The sequence below is a fragment of the Natator depressus genome, chromosome 9 (assembly GCF_965152275.1).
Source record: "Natator depressus isolate rNatDep1 chromosome 9, rNatDep2.hap1, whole genome shotgun sequence".
NCBI lineage: Eukaryota > Metazoa > Chordata > Testudines > Cheloniidae > Natator > Natator depressus.
The window spans coordinates 40,327,522-40,351,196 of NC_134242.1; the positions used below are offsets into that span (position 1 = coordinate 40,327,522).

At 39.4% G+C, this 23,675-nt stretch overlaps 1 protein-coding gene across 1 annotated transcript in view; it reads right to left on the minus strand.

Annotated features, from left to right (window-relative positions):
- Positions 1-23,675, minus strand: part of CLSTN2 (calsyntenin 2) — a 697,293-nt gene that overhangs the window by 375,118 nt on the left and 298,500 nt on the right. The window contains exon 2 of the mRNA XM_074963962.1: positions 7,906-8,028. Within this exon, the coding sequence (XP_074820063.1) occupies positions 7,906-8,028 (123 nt within the window). The remainder of the gene's footprint in view (positions 1-7,905; positions 8,029-23,675) is intronic.

Sequence of the window (23,675 nt, forward strand, 5' to 3'; positions counted from 1 at the left end):
AGGTGGGTTTCTGTTTGTGGTGAAACTTCTGAGTTTCACTGCAAAAAGTCACTGGCAAGTGTAAATGCTCCCGTAGTTTTTGCTTGAAAAGGGACTTTTTGCCCTTTAAATGGCAAGTGTAGACATGCCCTAAATTATGCTGTACCAATTATGCTATACTAAAAACTTCTAAAATAAAAGCTATTCAGCAGGTGATTTGTTACAAACACCTCCAAGACTTAATTTAAGGTTCAAACTTTTGGTCATGCTTTACTATAAGGTTAAAATATTTAAAACCAATATATTCTGAGCCCCATAAATCTGACAGCATGTTTTACGCCTTACTGCCAGTGAAAGGTAAAAAGAGATTATTCAGAATCTCAATTTGAAGACATCCACATTTAACATCCCACATTTTTCAGGTTAAGAATTAAAAAAAAAAAATTGTGCTCTGTTACTGCTGAGCTCTGTTTACCAGTTGATAAACCACCACTACCAGGAATGGTACACTTTTTGAAAGTCTGTAAACATCTTAGGAGGGTCCTACAGAAAAATGGAGTTTTGTGTTCAAGCTCTGGATCAAGTGGGCTACTACAGCTGGATTTGTCAGGGTACACTTGGGCATAAGAATTCTCCTATTAACTGTGAAAATGTCAATGATTTGCTTAAGAGGGTGAAAGTGTACGTGAATGATCAAACAACCGTACATTTTTATTTCATTGTCTACCTTTCCTTTTTAGTGGTCCGGGTCAGATGGTAAAGTCAATCAGAGATTAGGATTTCATTTGCAAAGGAAGTCTGATTTGCAAGCCGTGAACTATATAGCACTACTTAGGTGAAGACGTGCACACATGGATCACATGTGTGTGTGGTGCCAAGAGGGCAAGCATCTGAGAATCAAAATGACCATTTTTAAACAGGTGACCTGAAAACCTATTGATAAAGCCAGAGAAATTTCAGAGTTAATGGCCCTTATTCACTACAGCATTCCTCCAATTTTACCTCAGTGTAACATCAAGTTCAGTGGAAGCCCACCAGCAGAAAAACGTAGTAATAAATCAGACTCTACGTTCTGAATGCTTCAAGGAAAAGAAGAACATTCCCCACTATCCTGTTCTAAATGTTATCTTTTTCTTCTTCAGTTCTGCAATAGCTAGAAACACAACAGACAGCCAAGCTCCTACTCAGTACAACACTCCAGCATTCTCTTCGGTGGGGACATGATACTCAGCAGTAAATTCTGCTGGAAAATGCAGCCAAACTATAAGGATTAAAAAAGGCTTCCTCCCCTTACTTCCCATCCTTTCAAAAACAAACAAAACAAACAACACCCCCTCAAAAATGTTGCACAGTTTTGTAAGTTTTTTTTAAAAAATTATCTAGATAAGTTACTGTCATATTGATTCAGTTGAGCTCTCCATATCGGCAGCTAGAGTGACTCTGTGCTATGACTAACCTTACTGCTAGAAAACCTGATCCCTGAGGTCATCCCAGATCAGGTGTCTTGTGTGCAGCAGCTGATTGTGTTCTACTGCCAATCCTCAGGCCAATGCAACTCTAATTTGGAACTGTGTTTTTTTTTTGGGAAGAACTCAAAGGTTTTCCCTGAAGGCATGTCATTATAGTATTTTTTGGGACGGGTGGGAAGGGGGGTGTTAAAAAAATTTTAAAAAGAAAAAATTAACCAAGGTGGGGGGGGGGGGGTGGACAATAACCTACCCTGAGATGACAGTTCATGTCTCCATATAGATTCAAAGATGGTGTGATAACATTAGCACAATGCATGCTGTGGAGAGAAAGAAATCACAGCAGGCTGTAACCAGAGAGCCACAGAAGTTAATGTTTAAGAGCTTGGTTGTGCCTGAGACACACAGTTATTCTTGAAGCTTCCAGGCACAGGTATGCATTAGGAGCATTCTCAGTGTATGTTTGTTAGGGTACAGTATCACCAGCCACAAGCATGCAAAAAACATGAGTTGGACTCCAAAAATTATATGATTTGACTTAAAATCATCCTGAGATTTTTTTTAAAACAATACATTTGGGATCTTTTGATTTTCCTTCTCGCACCTGAGCCTTTAGTAGTCACATTTTCAAGCTTTTTTCCCCCACAGTCATGAGGGCCACAAATATTCTTTCTGTGAAAATAAAAAGCCAATATTCTCACATGGGAATTGGGGCTTTAAGAAAATCCCCAAATATTGCAAGGCTTGTGATAAAATCATGAGAATTGGCAACTCTGAATAGTATCCATGATCTATCCCCATCCCATCACAGAGGCCCATGTAAGTAACATCACTTCTAGGCACCAGCTTTTACCACCACCCAATGCTGAAAGAAAGGAGAGATTTTCAAAATACTGCAAACATATTTACCTGTGACCACACCATAAGAAAAATCACATGCATTTCAGAGTCTATGTATTAATAGAAGGAGTTAATGTCACGAATAAAACTTTCGCCTTATTGTTCTCAAAAGAGAAAAAGAAACAGATGCCAGGAACAACATTAAAGTTCCCAAGAAAGGAGGCAGAAATCCCAACGGAAGTAAAGACTGTGCCACTGCTGATGTTTACAAAGCTAGAAAGTCTGAATATGGACAGAACTCCATAGCCAGATATTTATGACCAATGAATAGAAAGTTGTTCTTCATAGCACTAATCCCAAATTAAATAGCCAATGTGTTAATAATAGCTTAGCTCTACAGTTGTGTGCTTTCCTGCAGAGAAGGAGGAGACAAGTTCTTTGCTGTGCCCCTCAGAAAGCATAGCCCAGAGCGGATGGAGGAACAGCAGTGCTTAAAGCCACCTTTGTGCCACTCAGCTTTTGGCTAGCAGGGACCAATGTGTCCCTGTAGAAGTCAGAGCTGATCTAATTTACAGCAGCCTGATCCATGCTCCTCTGCATCCTCAAGTAAACCAATAATCCCATAGTGCTCAGTATGATAGAACCCCTTCCTCCACCCCATCCCCCATTCCAGGGGCTGTACGACAGCCCTACACTGCACCTGCATTGAAGTTTTCTGCCCTAGCTGAATCTGGCATATTTACAGCCATTAAGCACCACTGGACTTGCTCTGATCTCTGAACCTGCTCTCACACAGGCTCCAGTGTAAGTGAGCTCCTAAAGGCTGCTCTAACTTACACTGCCTGCATATGTTTCCCAAAGAATCAGACCCTAGTGAAAACTGGTAAAGCAGATCTGTGCCCACCCCGCCTTACCATGATCTACCCCCTTGTCCAATGGAGTGTGTCAGAAGTGGGGGACTGGCATAGGGGTTGGCTTCACCAACCTGATGCCCACTGAGACCTCCTCCCCCACCAGGGGAATTCTCAGGTGGGCAGTGCAAATGGGTTGGAGAAAAAAGAGTGAGAATCTGGCCCATTTACATACATAGAAGAAACTCTGAAAATTGTAGAAAGCAAAAATGGAAAAATTCCAAAAGGAAAAAGGGCTTTGCTTCCTAAACCAGTTTGATGGGATAGGTATGAAACCCTCTGAGGAAACCCAACTGCTTAAAAGCAAGAAAGTGAGTAGTGAAGGGCACCATAACACTTACATACCCATGAAACACAATGTTGGGGGGTGGTGTTTTGTTTTGTAAATATAAAAGTAACTAGAGATGTATGGGATTTATGCCAGCCAGAATTCCGAAAAGCAAGAAAGATGTACCCGTAACTAGCATCCATACATGCACCCTATATATACACACACACATATTCGTATATAAATACATATCTGCACACACACTTTTAAAAGAATAAATGCTTAGCTCTTAAAAGCTATTTGAAAACTGATGCATTAGAATGAACTACGTGAAAGCTAGTGCAACAGCTATGGCCCGGATTCAGGAAAGCATTTAAGCACATGTTTAATTTTAGCAATGCTTCTAGGATACCCAAGTGCAGCACAGAGTCAATCTCCTGAATAGGGATGCTTTCCTGAATCTGGACTATATGATCTTAGAGCTTTTGAAGAAAATATCCCAGAAAACTACAAAATTTACAAGTGGGCTACAGCAATAGGGAAAGATACTGGAATGGAATCAAATGGAATGTCGGACCTCAAAATCTCTAATCTGATTGAAGCCAGAAGGATAAATTCACAAATGGGAAATTCCATACCTAACACATCTTTTTAAAAAGCCATAAACATAATTTAACTGGACTTCAGGAAATCTTTTGATATGCCCACAAAAATACAATAAATCTATAAAGGTAATTGTAAGAAATGAGGCAAGCTATTTAGGCGGATACAGGCCTGATTTGTGAATGGCAACAGTTTGTTCGTAAGTGAGCAGTGGACTGCCACAAGGATCAATACCAGGATAGATCTAACTCATTTATTTACATCAGTGGAGAAGTTAGAAGTATTTTACACTCAGATTAGCACACAGTTGGTTCACAACTAAATCAATAAAAAAGGAGGAATGTGATGTAATTGAAAATAGATTTGAGGTGTAACAACTGTAGGTAAGTGGTTTCTGCAAATAATTGTAGAAAAAGGCAAGGGCAAATGAACAAATATATTAAATTAAAACTTAGTATTAATATTTGTACAGTGCAAAACACTGGATAGGAGAAGCATATAGGGATAGTGATGGATAATACGCTAAAAACTTCAGTACAGTGCTCAGTAGTATTTGCTTACTGTATACTTTCAATTTGCACCTTTCAAAATTCACTCTAGGCTCTTGTACAAAATGCAAATTATAAAATAAAATTCAAAATGACACAATGTCAAACTCCCCATTCATCTTCCTCTCATTATACTCACAGATGAGCCAACAGGCTGTGTAACACGCTATGAAGATCAGATGATTTAAACTCTGTTTAGCCAATGTTTTGAGGAAAACGTTTTGGATGAAGGGAACTCTAGAGTCAATTCCATTAACTATTGGAAATGCCCTGCCACCATCCTACAGTCTCACAAGACGGGCAAACAAACCAAACAAACTTCTGGGATATTAAAGCAGAAATTTTCTAGATAAGCGTAAGGAAATTTCTCTGTCATGATATACAGAACCAGTGAAACTGGATTCAGAATACCACATAAGGTTAGTTGTTTGGGTTTGCTTTTTGTTATGGAATTGGAGACAAAGTGAATGCTAGGCAACCAATACAGGGAATTAAATATTTTGGTTATTCAAACTTCTACGGAATCTAGGCTCTTATTCTTTGAAAGTAAAAGAAAAATTAAGAGTACAGCTCAATAAGAAATGTAGCGTTTTGGACAGACTAGAAAGCAGATCTGTTACAAGGCTATTTGAGCTAGTGCCAAATATTATACAATATTAACTGGGCATGAACTTAAAAGTGAAACTGGCAAGGTATTGGCACAAAAACCTGCATATTGTTTTCCTCATGTTCACCTCTTATATAACACATCAAATATATTACATGCAATAGATACAAAATGAAAGAAGACAAACAAGTTAAATGAATGAATACATTAAAGCCATTTTTAAAAATCAACACAAACACCCAGTACTCGTGAGCAACTTTATCAAAACAAATAAGTCTGTCTGTGTGATAGAGAAAGATTTCAAATCCAATCTTCCAGAGGACAGTCATAAATGGCATAAAACCAAACAAACCATAAGCATTAAGGAATTAAACTAAATATCAGTCATCAAGGAGTTAATAACATATAAATGAGAAGAGTACGTGTGACTAATATTTCTACCTTATTTCAAAGAGGAGTTAGGTAAGTGAAGAAAATATAAAGCAGGTAAACCATTCTAAAACACCTTCTATTCCTAAATAACTTTACAAGTAGATGGTGAAAGATGTGTTTTTCAATTAATGCAATTGCACATTGGACTGTATTATCACTTTTAAATGTATGACTAGAAGAATTAATTGCACATCTGTGAAAAGATATCTAATTTTGCAGAGGAAGGTAATACCACACAAAATGAGTGATGCTCAAACATACCACACACAAGTAACTGTTAATCATGTAGGGTATATTTTCCTGGTTTTTAAGCAGTCGTTGACAAATACGTAAAAATACAAAAAGAAAAAAGAAAAGGAGTACTTGTGGCACCTTAGAGACTAACCAGTTTATTTGAGCATGAGCTTTCGTGAGCTACAGCTCACTTCATCGGATGCATAGCAACGGTTGCTATGCATCCGATGAAGTGAGCTGTAGCTCACAAAAGCTCATGCTCAAATAAACTGGTTAGTCTCTAAGGTGCCACAAGTACTCCTTTTCTTTTTTCTTTTTACGAATACAGACTAACACGGCTGTTACTCTGAAACCTGTAAAAATACAAGTTTCAGAGTAGCAGCCGTGTTAGTCTGTATTCGCAAAAAGAAAAGGAGTACTTGTGGCACCTTAGAGACTAACCAATTTATTTGAGCATAAGCTTTCGTGAGCAGCTTATGCTCAAATAAACTGGTTGGTCTCTAAGGTGCCACAAGTACTCCTTTTCTTTTTGTAAAAATACAAGTTGCTTGTTTAGAACAAAACATTCTTGTGATCAAAAAATTGGCACTTCAATCACAGCTAATTAGTCCTAAAAGCATCTTTGTAGGACAAATTCCCTGAGTCTTATTACAGCGAGTATCTCCTAAGGAGAGGCAGCCTCAAAGAAGCAAACTAATTTCCTAATTCTACAAAGAGATCCTAGCATCATCTTAGCATAAGAGTCCATCCACATGAATCACTTTGCAAGCACTGGTTCCCAATCTGTGTCCTAGGGACCATATGCTAGCAGTCTATGGAGGTCTGGCTGGTCAGGTGGTACTGGATCTCTCTAATATCATGTAGCAGCTGAAAATAAAGACAACTGAGATGGATTACATTTTTATACTTCATTTCCTATAATTGCCAATTGCTATATGGTTGCTTAAGGGACAGGAGAGAATATGTGCAATTGTGGATGAGAGGGGTGCTGGTCCACAAGACAACCTCTCTATTAAAATGGGGTTCACACTGTGAAAATATTTGAGAATCCCCATTTTGCAGGAGCAGAGTGTAAAGTAGCATAACAGCACACTCATGGGGGGGAAATGGTTTATTGTGACTGAAGTACTGTCACATCGGAGGTCAAGGATTGAGAGTTGTTATTTAACTGAACATGGACCTATACTTCAGGATAATGCTTGCCCATGTGCACCCAGGCTAAAACACTGGAAAACAGCTCAATCTCATGTACAGTGCATGCATTTTTAATAAGCGCATCTTTTAATGATCTCTATACCACCATTATTTCTTATTATTCTTCCATCTTTTTGCAAGTTTTTTTATTTTTTTTAATGCAACAACCACTTTAGCTCTTTTGCACTTCAAGGAGCTTATCTGTTATTTTTCTGCTCCAGTAGCTCATAATGTGACAGACTAAGTGTACGGGGAAAAAGACTTTATATGGGAAAAATCCTCAATATTGCATAATCTATCATAAAGCAATCTTATCAGAAATCTTCATTAAATTTCCTGTCTTGGTTCTGACTGTTATGAAGTACTAGCATCATTACATAATATGGAAGTGTCTTTGAATACTACTTACATAGTTTACTCCACAGCTGGTTTTTAACTACCTACCAGTAAAATAGCTTAGTTATATAGAATTTGTTTAGGCAAACAGAATGGTAATTAATATTGTCAAATCAAGTTTCCTCACATATCACCCGTTTTTATTAAAAAAGCCCAATGTTAGCAGCATAGGCTTACTACAATGCACATGTATAGTCTCTCCTGCCTCCACAACAAATCAGCAGACACATTCATTCTGAAACATCTCATTTCAAGGTTTATGGGCCCAATATCCAAATCCAATAGACAGACAATAGAACCTTTGATGGTATTAGTATCACTTAGATAATACTATCATTGTGCTGCACACAATCTGCTTGCAGCTGTTCTCTAGTAAGTTATCATGCCTTAAGCAAACACAAGTTATATTGTTTGTGTATCTTCCTACCTGCAAAGGGAACAGGAGCATCCTTATCCAAAGCAACAAGAGGAGGATCCAAAATGACAGTATCGTTGTTTTCAGTAATGACTCCGTGATAGGAAGTTTCTATCCATGGCTTGTGTTTGTTCACTAGAAAACAAAATAAAGACTGCATTTAACTCATTTGATACATTTCTTATCCTCAGCCAGCTCACTTAATATATTTTTAAAAGGAAACAGTACCGTAGTATGTCACTCATTATAATATTAACACTATTAATACATGACCACTTTATGTCATACAACCCATGCACTGTAGATATCATATCCAGTTTACCAGTGAGGAAATAAAACAACTAGGAACACAATAGTCCAGATTTTCAGTTGAGCACAGCTCCAATTTAGGTATGAAGAAAAATAGCCAGATTTTCTATACAGCACATTGGGTGCTGAGTCCTGTTGAAACCCTGGCTGTACCTGACACAATGAGAACTCCTGGATGCTAAGTACATCCACTCAAAGATTTTCTGATGGAACAGTTTTTCCGGTTGGAAAATGCTGATTTGATAGAATCTAAAACGTTCCATGGGAACGTGTCAATTCTGTTAAACCTTCCAATGGAAACTAGGAAGGCAGCAACCCACAACTAGCCTCGGTGCCTAGATTTATTTGAAAATTCCTTTTTGTGGGCAATTTTAAAGATTTTTCAGACTTCACTCACACTCAGACCAAAACACAAATATTGAAGTTTTTATTACAACAAATTTTCTTCTTTCAACCAGCTCTAGCACTTTTGAAAATCTGCCCCTCATTTAGATGGCTCTGTGGGTGCAGAGGTCTTTCTGAACATCTGGGCCCCAACTATTATTAAGCATTTCACATTCCGATCCCACTGGAAGCTTATGACTAAGTGGGAAGACAACATGAAGTACCTGACTTGGGAGTCAGGAGGTTTACCTAACTGAACATTCATCCACCACACACTTTCTTCTCCACTATTTGGTATAAAGAAAATAATGATCATTCACTTTTGCTTTTTAATATATAAAAGAAATGTTACTAATAACGTTTGTCTACAAACAGTATTTAGCTTCCTAAACCAAAATCTGAATGTTCTGTTTTGGGAGCTTCTACAGAAGAATTCCAGTGGAACTCAACTAAATTAATAACTATTAGAAGATACTTCCCAAGCAACAAGTAACAACATATTTCATCTTTGGACTTTGCAAGTTCTGATACCAGTTACTTTTCACACATATTATTTGTGCACCAGATATTAGTGAGGACATCTGGTGGGCTAACAGAATTGCCTTCAACCAAAATCTAGGGTTGACTTGTAAAGCAAATGCAAATAGGACCAAATGGGATCATTTACAATAAATCTACCGCCAAAAAAAAAAAATCCCTAATTTTACAAATAAAAGGTCCTAAATGCCTTGTCCTATGGTAAAACACACAGGAAGGAAGAAGTGCCTGGGGAGGTTGCCCTAATACATTTCCTTCAAATCAAGAGAGTGAGTTTTAGACACCTGTACTCACTGTTACATAGAACAGGTGCTGGTCCACAAAACGTATAGGGTACAGAAGAGGCCTGGGGCACCCATGCCTCCACACCAGCTTTGGGGTCTGGCTGGCACAATGAACCATTTCCAGGGCTTCCTCACATCCCCATAAAAGATTATCTCAAAATGTGAAAGGGGAGGGGAGGTGCGATGGGAAACACTATGATATGCAATTAGATTATGATCACCTAACCCCCTGGACTAGTCTACTTTTCACCCACCACTTGTCACCTCCCTCCACATGGATCCACATTCTGACAGATAACTCCAGGGGTGCCAGAAACAGAGCCAAAGAGGCAGTTGACCCCCATCCCCATGCCTCTTCCAAGCAAGGATATATTCAAGCTCTAAGGATGATATGAGCAGGTTAGCAATCCTTAGACTATTAAAAATAAGCTGTCAACAGTCCACTTCTTGAAAACATTATGGTCTGCTAAAGATTGTTCCCGCTGACATATTCATTAGAAAGTCTTCATGGTTACAACCTCATTTTTCATTGTTTTTGATGTATTAACTTAAAATTTTGTTTTGTTCCATTAGAAAAATAATATGCCTTACTACTTTAAAGTCAACAATGTCACACAAAATGGAATGAGTTTGTGAGCACTGCTTCTTAGTTAATGTATCATCAATGTTTTAAAAATATTTGCACTATCAGTACAATAAAGAAGGCCTGAGGCACATCACCACCATAAGCCTTTCCACTAGAACTGTGAAAATAATGGAATTTTTTTATCACTAACAATTTGGAAGAGTCAAAAAAACCAAAACAAAAACAAAACAAAAACCTTCAGGTCAAAACATTTAGTTCAACCCAAGACAAAACATTTTAACTGAGTTTTATATATAGAATTAAGGTAGCTTTAAAACAAAGTCAATCAAAGAATCAAAAAACTTTTGAAAATGCTAAAACAAAAAAAAATATTTTTTGAGAATTTTTTTTTTACTTAAACAATTTGGTTAAATTAATTTTAATTCACAAAATGTTCTGGTGTCATTGATGAAAAAAGCAGATTCAAAAATTTTTTTCACCAAAAAGTTTTTTGCCCATCTCTACTTTCCATCTTGGTTGGGTGCAAGACTGCAAATAGCCTTGCAGGTTCAAAACCATAATCATTCACAATGTGCCAATTTGTAGAGTAGTATGTTTTTCTTAACAATGTTTGATTACACAGTTTGAAACTGAAGGACCAATTGATTCAGATCCCTTTCTACCTCAATGTCTGCAACCCAGACAAAACTCATAAAATGCAAAATTAATTGTGTGGGTAGCCTGGCTCCTTAGAATTAGACTGGTTAGTTGACTTGACCAAAAATGGGATGAAGGCCAACAGGCCAGTAGGGGTTACAATGTGAGAGGTGAGAGTTTTATTATATGTGTACCACCCATTTGGACTCCAAAATGTATGATATTGGAATTATACTGTATTTTTATCTGAATTTGTGAAAATCCTGAACACATACAGCCATAAATATTAATTATTATTATGATAGCATCCAAAGGCCTTGACAGGCCTTGGGGGCCCCTCTCTGTAGGCACTATACAAAAAAAGGAGATGCTTCTTGATTGACACCAGATAAAATATATCAATAACCAACCACTAGAGTGGGAGTTCACATGAAAAATGAAGTCTCTGTTCACTTTTCTGAGAATGTGTGTACCAAAGCCTTACGTAGAAAACCACCCAGTCTGGATAATTTTGTTGTTGTTAAATTGCTGTCTGAGTTCCTGTAAAATAAATCTTCCTCTTTCAGCTCTTCTATCCACAGGTTTGGGCACATATTTTTGATGGAGTATTTAACACATTGTCCTATAATCAGTTGCATTACTCAAGTGATTAGAAATCTATAGCCTTTCACTTTCCCCTTTGTATCTGCCAGTATTGACAAGTTTCAGAGTAGCAGCCGTGTTAGTCTGTATTCACAAAAAGAAAAGGAGTACTTGTGGCACCTTAGAGACTAATTTATTTGAGCATAAGCTTTCGTGAGCTACAGCTCACTTCATCGGATGCATTCAGTGGAAAATAGAGTGGGGAGATTTATATACACAGAGAACATGAAACAATGGGTGTTACCATACACACTGTAAGGAGAGCGATCACTTAAGATGAGCTAATACCAGCAGGAGAGCCGGGAGGGGGGTGGGGAGAAAACCTTTTGTAGTGATAATCAAGGTGGGCCATTTCCATGTACATTCCATGTACGTTCTTGTCAACTGCCCACCATTTCCCTTCAAGGTGGGCAGTTGACAAGAACGTCTGAGGAACAGTGGGGGTTGGGGGGTGGGGGAATAAACATGGGGAAATAGTTTTACTTTGTGTAATGACACATCCACTCCCCGTCTCTATTCAAGCCTAAGTTAATTGTATCCAGTCTACAAATTTATTCCAATTCAGCAGTCTCTCGTTGGAGTCTGTTTTTGAAGTTTTTTTATTGAAGAATTGTCACCTTTAGGTCTCTAATCGAGTGACCAGAGAGATTGAAGTGTTCTCCGACTGGTTTTTGAATGTTATAATTCTTGACGTCTGATTTGTGTCCATTTATTCTTTTACGTAGAGACTGTCCAGTTTGACCAATGTACATGGCAGAGGGCACATGACGGCATATATCACATTGATAGATGTGCAGGTGAACAAGCCGCTGATAGTGTGGCTGATGTGATTAGGCCCTATGATGGTGTCCCCTGAATAGATATGTGGACACAGTTGGCAACGGGCTTTGTTGCAAGGATAGGTTCCTGGGTTAGTGGTTCTGTTGTGTGGTCTGTGGTTGCTGGTGAGTATTTGCTTCAGGTTGAGGGGCTGTCTGTAAGCAAGGACTGGCCTGTCTCCCAAGATCTGCGAGAGTGATGGGTCGTCCTTCAGGATAGGTTGTAGCTCCTTGATGATGCGTTGGAGAGGTTTTAGTTGGGGGCTGAAGGTGATGGCTAGTGGCGTTCTGTTATTTTCTTTGTTGGGCCTGTCCTGTAGTAGGTGACTTCTGTGTACTCTTCTGGCTCTGTCAGTCTGTTTCTTCACTTCAGCAGGTGGGTATTATAGTTGTAAGAATGCTTGATAGAGATTTTGTAGGTGTTTGTCTCTGTCTGAGGGGTTGGAGCAAATGCAGTTGTATTGTAGAGCTTGGCTGTAGACAATGGATCGTGTGGTGTGATCTGGGTGAAAGCTGGAGGCATGTAGGTAGGAATAGCGGTCAGTAGGTTTCCGGTATAGGGTGGTGTTTATGTGACCATCGCTTATTAGCACCATATTGTCCAGGAAGTAGATCTCTTGTGTGAACTGGTCCAGGCTGAGGTTGATGGTGGGATGGAAATTGTTGAAATCATGGTGGAATTCCTCAAGGGCTTCTTTTCCATGGGTCCAGATGATGAAGATGTCATCAATGTAGCGCAAGTAGAGTAGGGGCATTAGGGGATGAGAGCTGAGGAAGCATTGTTCTTAGTCAGCCATAAAAATGTTGGCATACTGTGGGGCCATGCGGGTACCCATAGCAGTGCCGCTGATTTAAAGGTATACATTGTCCCCAAATGTGAAATAGTTGTGGGTGAGGACAAAGTCACAAAGTTCAGCCACCAGGTTTGCCATGACATTATCGGGGATACTGTTCCTGATGGCTTGTAGTCCATCTTTGTGTGGAATGTTGGTGTAGAGGGATTCTACATCCATAGTGGCCAGGACGGTGTTTTCAGGAAGATCACCGATGGACTGTAGTTTCCTCAGGAAGTCAGTGGTGTCTCAAAGACAGCTGGGAGTGCTGGTAGCGTAGGGCCTGAGGAGGGAGTCTACATAGCCAGACAATCCTGCTGTCAGGGTGCCAATGCCTGAGATGATGGGGTGTCCAGGATTTCCATGTTTATGGATCTTGGGTAGCAGATAGAATACCCCAGGTCGGGGTTCCAGGGGTGTGTCTGTGCGGATTTGTTCTTGTGCTTTTTCAGGGAGTTACTCGAGCAAATGCTGTAGTTTCTTTTGGTAACCCTCAGTGGGATCAGAGGGTAATGGCTTGTAGAAAGTGGTGTTGGAGAGATGCCTAGCAGCCTCTTGTTCATATTCCGACCTATTCATGATGACGACAGCACCTCCTTTGTCAGCCTTTTTCATTATGATGTCAGAGTTGTTTCTGAGGCTGTGGATGGCATTGTGTTCCGCACGGCTGAGGTTATGGGGCAAGTGATGCTGCTTTTCCACAATTTCAGCCCGTGCACATCGGCGGAAGCACTCTATGTAGAAGTCCAGTCTGTTGTTTCGACCTTCAGGAGGAGTCCACCTAGAATCCTTCTTTTTGTAGTGTTGGTAGGAAGGTCTCTGTGGATTAGTATGTTGTTCAGAGGTGTGTTGGAAATATTCTTTGAGTTGGAGATGTCAAAAATAGGATTCTAGGTCACCACAGAACTGTATCATGTTTGTGGGGGTGGAGGGACAGAAGGAGAGGCCCCAAGGTAGGACAGATTCTTCTGCTGGGCTAAGAGTATAGCTGGATAGATTAACAATATTGCTGGGTGGGTTAAGGGAACAAAAAAACTTCAAAAACAGACTCCAACGAGAGACTGCTGAATTGGAATTAATTTGCAAACAGGATACAATTAATTTAGGCTTGAATAGAGACTGGGAGTGGATGGGTCATTACACAAAGTCAAACTATTTCCCCATGCCTATTTCCCCCACGCTCCCCCACCGTTCCTCAGATGTTCTTGTCAACTGCTGGAAATGGCCCACCTTGATTATCACTACAAAAAGTTTTCTCTCCTCCCTCCGCCACCCCCACCCCACCCCCCCCGGCTCTCCTGCTGGTATTAGCTCATCTTAAGTGATCACTCTCTTTACAGTGTGTATGGTAACACCCATTGTTTCATGTTCTCTGTGTATATAAATCTCCCCACTGTATTTTCCACTGAATGCATCTGATGAAGTGAGCTGTAGCTCACGAAAGATTATGCTCAAATAAATTTGTTAGTCTCTAAGGTGCCACAAGTACTCCTGTTCTTAAAACAAAAACACTACTTCAAAATTATTTGCAGGCAGTTTACAATGTGCATCTTTTTAAAAGCATTCTAAGAACTTCAGATAATATACCTTTTATGAATCTGAAAATAAATTATTTCATCTAGCTACTTTAGAGCAAAATTATTCTTCAGTAGCAGAAGACCTATACTTCTAAAACAGTTCCCTGTAACTAAAAACAAGCAAGCCTTTTCTACTATTTGTGCAATTCTAGTTCTAGAGTATGGAATACATAATATTGGAATTACCAGTTGCTATCTGAGTGTAGCTTTTTTCTCTTTTCTAGGCAAAGATGTCTCATTCAGTAGTGAACATGTACTCTGATACACCTTCATAATATGTGGTATTTAAAGAATGTCATTTTTCTTAATTTGTGATCAGTGAATAGATTTATTTCTCCAATATGCAAAACTCAGTTTCAGAACATCAGAATAATACCAGCCCCAACGTAATGTACGCATTTCAGACATATTTGAGAGTCTCCCATTCATATACAGCATCCTTGTGGAAATGGGATTTTTTTTTTAAACAATGAACAGATTTTCATTTAAAGCCTTGAGAAATGCATATGTTTAATTATATATTTTATTTTCTTCCAATTTCCCTTATCTTCCAGGTACACAATGTTTCTCACCTTCATTTCATACTACATTTTCTTTTACTTTAATAATATTAATATATTTGAAACAAAAATCTCCAAAATAAGTCATCTGTCTACTACTCCCTCTCAGCGATTCTCGCATGTATTCTAAATCATGATTTTTACGTATTATTTAAACAATATTTCCTTTTAGCCTCTAGTTTCCCTGTGTCATATTTTCTAGATTGGATCCTTCTGACCAATATTGGAAAAATAATATGAATTTAAACTACAAACAAAAGAAGAATTTTTTTCCAATGTAAGTCTCATCCCATTTACAGATTTACCAGAGTACCCAGAGTGCTGCGACAGCAAACAGAACAGGGCTTTAAGAGTCTTCCCAATAGTGCAAGTTTCTTTTATTAAATGAAATTCTATTAAAAAGTCTTACCATCTGAAACAGCAGAAGAATCCAATATGGTACAGGAATATGTAGTAATCATAGTTAATGCTACTACTTAATTTTCAGAGAAAAACATATGCCTGAAAGAGCCCACTAGTATTACAAGAAAAAAAATGTAATCAGTCCACTGATTAAAAAATTAATGAGATGCAGTATATAATCCAACAATTAATTTAAATACATCTTTTTTATGTTATGAGATTGGGAACCTTTATGTATAAAATAGCCTGAACCAACCTTTCAAGTTCATCCATGTCAAAACTGTAATGTGCCTTAGTAATCCTTCCGACATATTTATTGATAAAGTTAATTACAGCACCACTGGAATAAAATGAAAAAACAAACACAAGCAGCACTTTCAAAAATACAGCTACCATATCTTATCTGCCTTTGAGTTGAGTGGATAGTGTGCTTTCAAGATGGCATCTGCAAATTTCAAGTTTAGTGTACATTATAGTATTGAATATATAGTCGATTTTTATTGTATCTACTCTGACAAGCAATTAAATCATATTTTCCTCCAGACTTTTTATGAGTTTCTGTAGCCTTGTGCTATCTGGCTAACCGATTAATCAAGGAGATTATAAACTATACATAAATATGAATGGGTGATTAGTCAAGCAGATAGTATCTCACTGGTAAGGGGCCTTTAAGTAGTCTACTAAGAGAATCTATGTATGACTCAGTATGGCTGTTCTTATGTTCTGACAGTATTGCCTCTTAGTATGAAAGATACATGGAAACTGCTTCCTCTAAAATGAAGTTAAACTACTAGTAAGATTCAGAAAGAGGCTTTTTAACAGAATTCTTTCCACAGCCTGCCTAAAAAACACATTTGGAAGTGAATGACTTCCATCAAAGGCATCATCTTAAGAAGACTAAAAACAAATTATTCAGATAACTATAATAAGGAATCAAAACTCCAGCACTGCACTGTTCCACAGACAGCAGTCAAATTTGAGGAAGAGTCATTTCCTTATTGTGCTCCATCCAGGACTCCAGATGTCTGAGGGAAATGCAATTCTCTACATTATAGATGCGCACAAATAATTACTGGTATTGTGGTTATGTCCCTACTATCGTAGGCAGTATTACCTGGGGTTGTAAACATTAATGCAAGGTAGGGTGTGCTACAAATAGAGAGCAAAAAGGGATAAAACTAAAGGGGGGGAAGGGGAAGAGTACTGCATTATTAAAATATTCATTTATAACTATAGATACTACAATTAACTGTGTAAACTTTCTGGAGATACTCTAAGCACAAGGTGTTTCAGAACCAGATTATGTTTAGGCTTTGGGTGCAGAGATTATGTTTTAAGCTAAGCAGGTTTGACTCCATTGAAGTTTCATGAGCTGGTGCCAGGAGATTTTGGCAGAAAATGACAGAAATCCTGTGGGATCAGTTGATGTTCCTTGGGAGTCCTACCATCCTGGCACACATACAAAACACATGCTAAAAGCAGGCCCCTTCAGTATCTTGAATCCAATCCAGGCCCTAAATTGTACAGGAGAGTTCAGAGCCAGAGGTTTGAATATAAACTCTCAGACCTGAGATTTTGGTTTTGACCCATGTCTGGTTATGAATGCACTGACTATGTTGTTGTAACATTGTCTGGCTATACCGAAACAAGGACAGGAGACATTACATACGGTTTTAATCAGGCCACAACTTTATTATTAGATGTCTGGGACTACCCGGCAGAAAAAGTAAACCCCATGTTAATTCAATAACTTCTCAGGGTGCTTCTGCCAGCCCCCCGCCATCTTTTTCCATCCAGGTCCTCCAGACAACTCATTCCTGGGACCGTACCATCTGCCCTCCCTCATAGGAGGGTTAAGGTGGGCAATAAGAAATGGGGGTTGGTTTCCTGCCATGCCAGTCATAGGAGTCCTGTCCTGTTTCCTCCCCTCCCCCACACTCCCCTGTTCCATTCCTTTAATCAATATCTCCTTTTTAAGTTCTTTACCAAGTCATTTATCCAGTCACTGTGTCCCTTCCCTATGGAGTACCTGCACTGGACATCCACCCCACTTATATAATGAGTTGTGACATACAGCCTACCTCCCTTCATGCCACGCACGAACAAAGCCCTCCCTCAACCTGCTGTAGGGAAGGTGAAAACCCGCAACTTCACTTAGGCCAACTGGTCGGAAGGAAAAAATTCCTTCCCAGCCCACCTAAAAAGAGGCAGCTAGTGTAATACCAACAGCAGGTCTTGACCAAACCTGGTATTTCACCACATAAAAGCGGGGACAGTGGGTGCTGCCTCAGCCTGCTCTGTGTGAAAGGAGGCTTCACTGCACAGGCTGCCCCTTTTAAACCCTTCCACCCACCTGGATTCCAGGGGATAAGTCAGTGTCGCCCCTTATCCCCTTTTGCAGCACTTTGCCTCTTTCTCTCCCCTCCCCAACCATAAAGCACTATTTCCTTTATTCAGACAGCCAGCCAAATCCTGCCTCCCACCTCTCCCCCAAAGATGTGGTGAGGTCATTAGGGCTGTACCGCTGAAATCATAAAGTCAAACTAAAAAAAGTTTCCAAAGACAGTTTTAATGTAGCCGCATTATACTTTTATACTTTATGCTATATACTTTATGACGTACAGTAATACACTGACATATACATTTAAAACAGAGAAACATTGGAAATTAATAATAGAAATCTGCAATCATTCTGAGCTTGTGTTGCTGTTAGAATCTTAACTTCTGAATTTTCAGAGTCCCTGTGATTTTAACATTGATAGTGTGTTTTTAATTAAAGAGGAAAAAAGGAGCAAGTGCCTGTATTCAGTAATATTCACATTTCAATGTCCTCAATGAGTGTTTAAAATTAATGCTGCAGTGAAGGATGAGGAGAAAAAAAATATTTTTAGCCCCCCCAGTCTCCAAAAGTAGCGGATGGAATTTTGTTCAAACTTTCAAAGAAAAGAATGTTCAGTGCATGAAGAATTCCAGCAAAATAGTGTGACTAGATGGAAATTTATCAACAGGTAAAAACAAAAGGTCAGAAAGACAACCATTTTCCAACCTTTAATATACTAGGTTCTACCATGCACTAATTATAATAATTTTTAAAAGCCTAAAAAATAAGGCAGTTTATATTTTCAATCCTTTCTTTACAGAAGGCCTCCTATGAAAACATTTCTAATAAAATTACATGCATAGCCATGAAGATTAGATTTTCCTACTAAAGGAATGACTGGGCAGCAGTGAAATCCATTGCAGAATTTCTGAATTCATACCTGTATTCAATTAAGCCACAGAAGAATTATAGCCACACTCAATGTTTTTCTTGCCCTCCCTTCTATTACTTTATTAATCGTCAACATAAAAATGCAATGCAAATAATTTGCAGCACCTAGGATAAGACCATTAATCTTTTTCGTTAATTATACTTAGGGGCTGATTCATTAATTGTATGCACCATTAACACTGCATTCTCACACTCTGTACCTGCAATGTTCGTGATTACAAGCCTCTGAATTCCATGAAACCCTCTTCCAAAAATGTTTCACCCTCTGTTGTCCACTGAAAGTGCATTCAACATGCAAAACCCCAGAGTAAAAGCAAGAGCATCCACTCTTCATGAAGTCTGCAAGAACTGCTGTGAGCAACAGTAGCATATTCAGCAGGCCCATACTTTATGCTGTCCTATTAAGGACCACAAAGAGATCCATGGACTTTAAGGTCAGGTTTGGATCAGGAATGAATTCATGGAATCAGGGAAACAGAGGAAGACTGGGAGATGGGGTTGGGAGATATCTTGGAAGCCAGAAATCATGCAGAGATCCTACAGCAGGGGTTCTCAATGTTTTTCTTTCTGAGCCCACCCCCCGCAACATGCTATAAAAACTCCATGGCCCAACTGTGCCACAATAACTGGTTTTTTGCATATAAAAGCCAGGGCTGGCATTAGATGATAGGAAGCAGGGCAATTGCCTGGGGCCCCATGCCCCAGTGGTCCCCTCAAAACTAAGTTGTTCAGGCTTCGGTTTCAACCCTGGATGGTGGGGCCAGAGCCCAGGGGTTCACCCCATGCAGCAGGGCTTCGGCTTTCTGCTGAGGGCCCCAGTGAGTCTAATGCTGGCCCTGCTCGGTGGATGCCCTGAAGCCTGCTCGCAGCCCCCTAGAGGGCCCCTTGGTGAGAACCACTGTGCTACAGGGTCCCATGAGCCTGTCTGCTGCAGAGCTTCCTATCCTCCATTTCCTTTGTGCCACATGGTGCTTAGCAGCTTCACATGGTATCTTGCTATCTACCTCCTAATACATGTCAGAAGGTGGGAAATTCCCAGACAAAAAAACCCTTTGCTAAATGGAGTTAATTATAGATCAGTCAGCTAAGAATTAAAAAAAAAAAAATCTAAGAAGAACATTGCCATTAAAAAGAAAAGAAATAAAACTATTAAAACCCTGGGAAATTAAGAGTTGAGGTTAAAAACTTAAAAGAAGTAAACATTTTAAACTATGAAAAACAGATTAACATAGACCACCTTAACTCTGACCTGAAAAACAAAGTTTTGAGACAACCTTACCCATCTGTAATTATTTAATCCCAACAGTTAGAATGCCTTAAATCATGCAGAGATCATGCAGACTCCATCCTCCCTATGGCTACACTGTCCCCATCTTCACTAAAATTTCCTACTTCCAACAATTATCATGAAAGCTAGAGTTTCTATATCTAGATGCCTCCTTGCTGCAGATAATGATACTATACACATGAAAAGAGCAAATGATAAAAGCTTTCAAACCTCAGCATCTAAAGTTTGGCTCCTCAACCCATATTAAAATTACCTAATTTTCAGAGGTACTGAGGATGCACATGTCCCACTGAAGTCCAAGGAAATTATAGGTGGTAATGCACTTTGAAAATGAGGCCAGTTTTATCTGGGTGTTTAAACATAGAATTAAGAGCACAACCTTAGGCACACAGGTTCAGATTTGCAAAAAAGCTCAAGAAGTTGGGTGCTGAGTTGTCATGGCTAGCCATTAATAAATATTAAAATAGGAACTGCTGGGTTCTTCTAACAACATGCATCTAGTTGTGGTGCTGAATAGAACTGACCAGAGGATCACAATTCCTTTTTGTGGAAACTTTCAAGGTTTGATCATTTGTTTTCATTCCAACTGGAATGAAAACAAAACCCTTCAGAAGTTGTCACAAAAACAGAGTGGTTTCAATGTGTCCGTTTTTCAGATCAACACATGAGCTTTTTGATTCAGAAAGTCAGAATGTGACTGCTCTGGGATAAGGGAGACCCAGATGCAAGTTCCCAACTCTGCCAACTCAAGTGCAGGGTTTTCCAACTCGCATAATTCTGAAATGGGCAGAGGAATGTCTTGAACCTGGATTTCCCAAATTACCGCCATAACAACCTGGCTGGACAGTAAACATCTCTTTCACTGCCCCCTCTCTTTATTTTAGCATAATATCTGACCAGCTGTAGTGGTAGGCCTTTGAAAATGTGGCCCCCAGTTTTGAACATGTTGAGCAAAAGCTATTGTGGCCACAAAGCATCATATCAAACACTGGAAACATATGTATAAAACAGTCCTCTAGTGATCACTTTCAACATTCCACATGCAAACTATACACATACAGTATCTCCTCTAAACTGAAAATGGATGTAGACATTCTGAAAGCCCTTAATCAGGGGAGGGGGAGAAATGGCAACCAAAGGAAGATGGGTGAAGGGCAACAGTTCAGTATAATGGTACTTTCAAATGTAAGATGACTGCAGATTTCATAAAGCCCTTGGAAAGTATGCTTGATCTAAAATAGCACCCTACAAGCCAGGCATAAAAGGAACACTGAAGTGAGGATTAAAGGCTGGCACTGTGTGGTGTTTAGATGTTGCTTGTAATTATTAGAATTGGGAGCACAGGCTGTTGGGAGTCTGAAAGGACAGGAAACAGGAAGGAGGGGGGAGGAGTTGAAGAGGCTGAGGGAGAGCTACTGAGGGTGCAGTAACAGCTTGGAAAAGAGGTTTCCACTTTAAAAAATAAAGTCCTGTTGAAGTTTGTTAGTACCTTGCCTGGCTACTACAACACACTGATACAGGGGCAGAGTTAATATTGTCTAGGTGACTTAACTCTTAATTTCCATACCTGTGAAAAGTTTAGATGTACTTCAAGTTTTCTGAGTTTTCTACTTTTTAAAAAAAAAATTAGCTGCAACAGGGCATATATTTTTTCTTTAAAATTACTGATCCAGTATGTTCTCCCAATCAAAGGGTTGTTTTTAATCTGAGACTGTCTAACCCCAGTTATCAATTCATCTGCCTTAAGGCTATTAGTGCACTGACTTCAAGGAGCTTCAGATTAGGCCCTTAGAACCCAATGCTAATTTGGCCCTCAACTCCCAACTCAACAGAAATTGAGGATGTTCAGAACCTTTCAGCACTGGGCCTCTAGGCCCCAATTCAAGAAAGCACTTTAAGCCTGTTCTTGAAGTCCCGTTGACCTCAATGAAACTGAAGCTCGTGTTTAGAAGGTTTCCTGAGGATGGATGTTTTTCTGAATCTGGGTCTTAGAGGCTCTGCACTCTATCAAACTGGTTCTTTATCTTGCTACTTTACAAAGTACAAGAAAGAAAGAGGGTCTTTCTAATGCCTCATTAGGCTACTGAATAAGCAATAAGTTATAGATCCCCCAGCAAGCTGATAGTGTACTGGAGGCTGCAATACATGTGCGTTAGGATACTTTTTACGTTGCAGAGCTATATATAAAAGGCTGGCTTGGCAAATTTCAGAAATCAACTTTGAAACAGACAATTAGTTTGAACTTGCAATTGCACATTCCAAGCGAGATGAATGCACATTCCAAGTGAGAGAAGTAAACATAACCAGTGTTAAGTGTTTCTTCAGGGGGAATAAGGGAGAGCCTCAAACAAAGCAATATAAATATATCTGTGACACAGAAAGGACAGGAGTCCAGTAGAAGACTGGAATATAATGGGGTACTCTGTTTTCAAATACACTAAAATTACATTTAAATTAGAAACAAGGCAAGTCAACCCAAATACAAAAACATAAAAGGAGAAGAAAATAACATCTGAAAATTGGCATAACTCAGTATTTCATCCATTGTCAAATTAGTCCACTAACCCTTTATGGATTTTAGATTGAGAGAAAATTAGATTACATTATTGGTATTTCAAAAATGTATGCCTCTTTCAGTATGAGGAAAACAATAATCTGTGACTAAATTAACATCAAGACAGAATGGTGCAAGTTCCTGAATTCTAGAGAGAGGCTTATCATACATACACTTTTTATACGTACTGACAAAGTGAACAGAAACAATTTCATTCTGCTGGTCACAGTCTCTCACAGCATACTTGCTTTCACGTGTTATACAGTTCACTGAACTATGAAGTACTGATACCCAAGTAGGTACTTTTTGTTGCTGTCAGTGATCCCATGTTTTACTTCTAATATGATACATTAATAGTAACTTATTTTGTACATTTTACATACAATTATAGGGTGAAATCCAGGCCCCAGTGAAATCAATGGGAATTATATATGTGTCCATATATCCAGTACAGAATAATCCACTGAAAGTTGTGATCTTTATAAGGCACCAAGATAGCTGATCTACAAAATAATTAGGCCACGTATAGAGAAAGGTGGCTAGAGACCCACATCTGCTCCAGGAGTGAGGTTCTCAAAATGGGGCTTCTCTCCCCCTGCCAAACTTTTCTTGTGGATCCCAATCCCTTGGGTCCCCATTCATCGACTTCTAAGATAGTGTTTCCTCCTGGCTCTGTGAAGATTGCAGACATGATAAAAGTTATGTTTATTCATAAAACTTTTAGAAACTCTCCTTGCAGCGGGGTGGTCACCCCGTTCTGTCCCTGAAGGGGTTAAAACAGCCCTGGGAGAGGGCTGCCCTGGGGGAGCCAAAAGTAAAAGCAGCCCTGGAAAGGGCCGTGGCTGGGGGAAGAGGAGTGAGAACAGCTAGGGGAAGCTGACAATGTAGCTGACCACAAGTGTGGCTGGCTTAATTAGGGCCCAGCTGGCCCTTATAAGAGGGCTGTGGGCCAGAAGCTGTAGGAGTCTTGCTCTAGCCTGGGAGCGGGAAGGGCTAGCTGCCTGGGAGCAAGGTACCTGAAGTAGAGCAGTGCTGGGGAAGGACAAAGGGAGCTGCGGCTCCAGCCTTGTAAAACCACAGGCTGCAGGCCTTGTGGAAGGC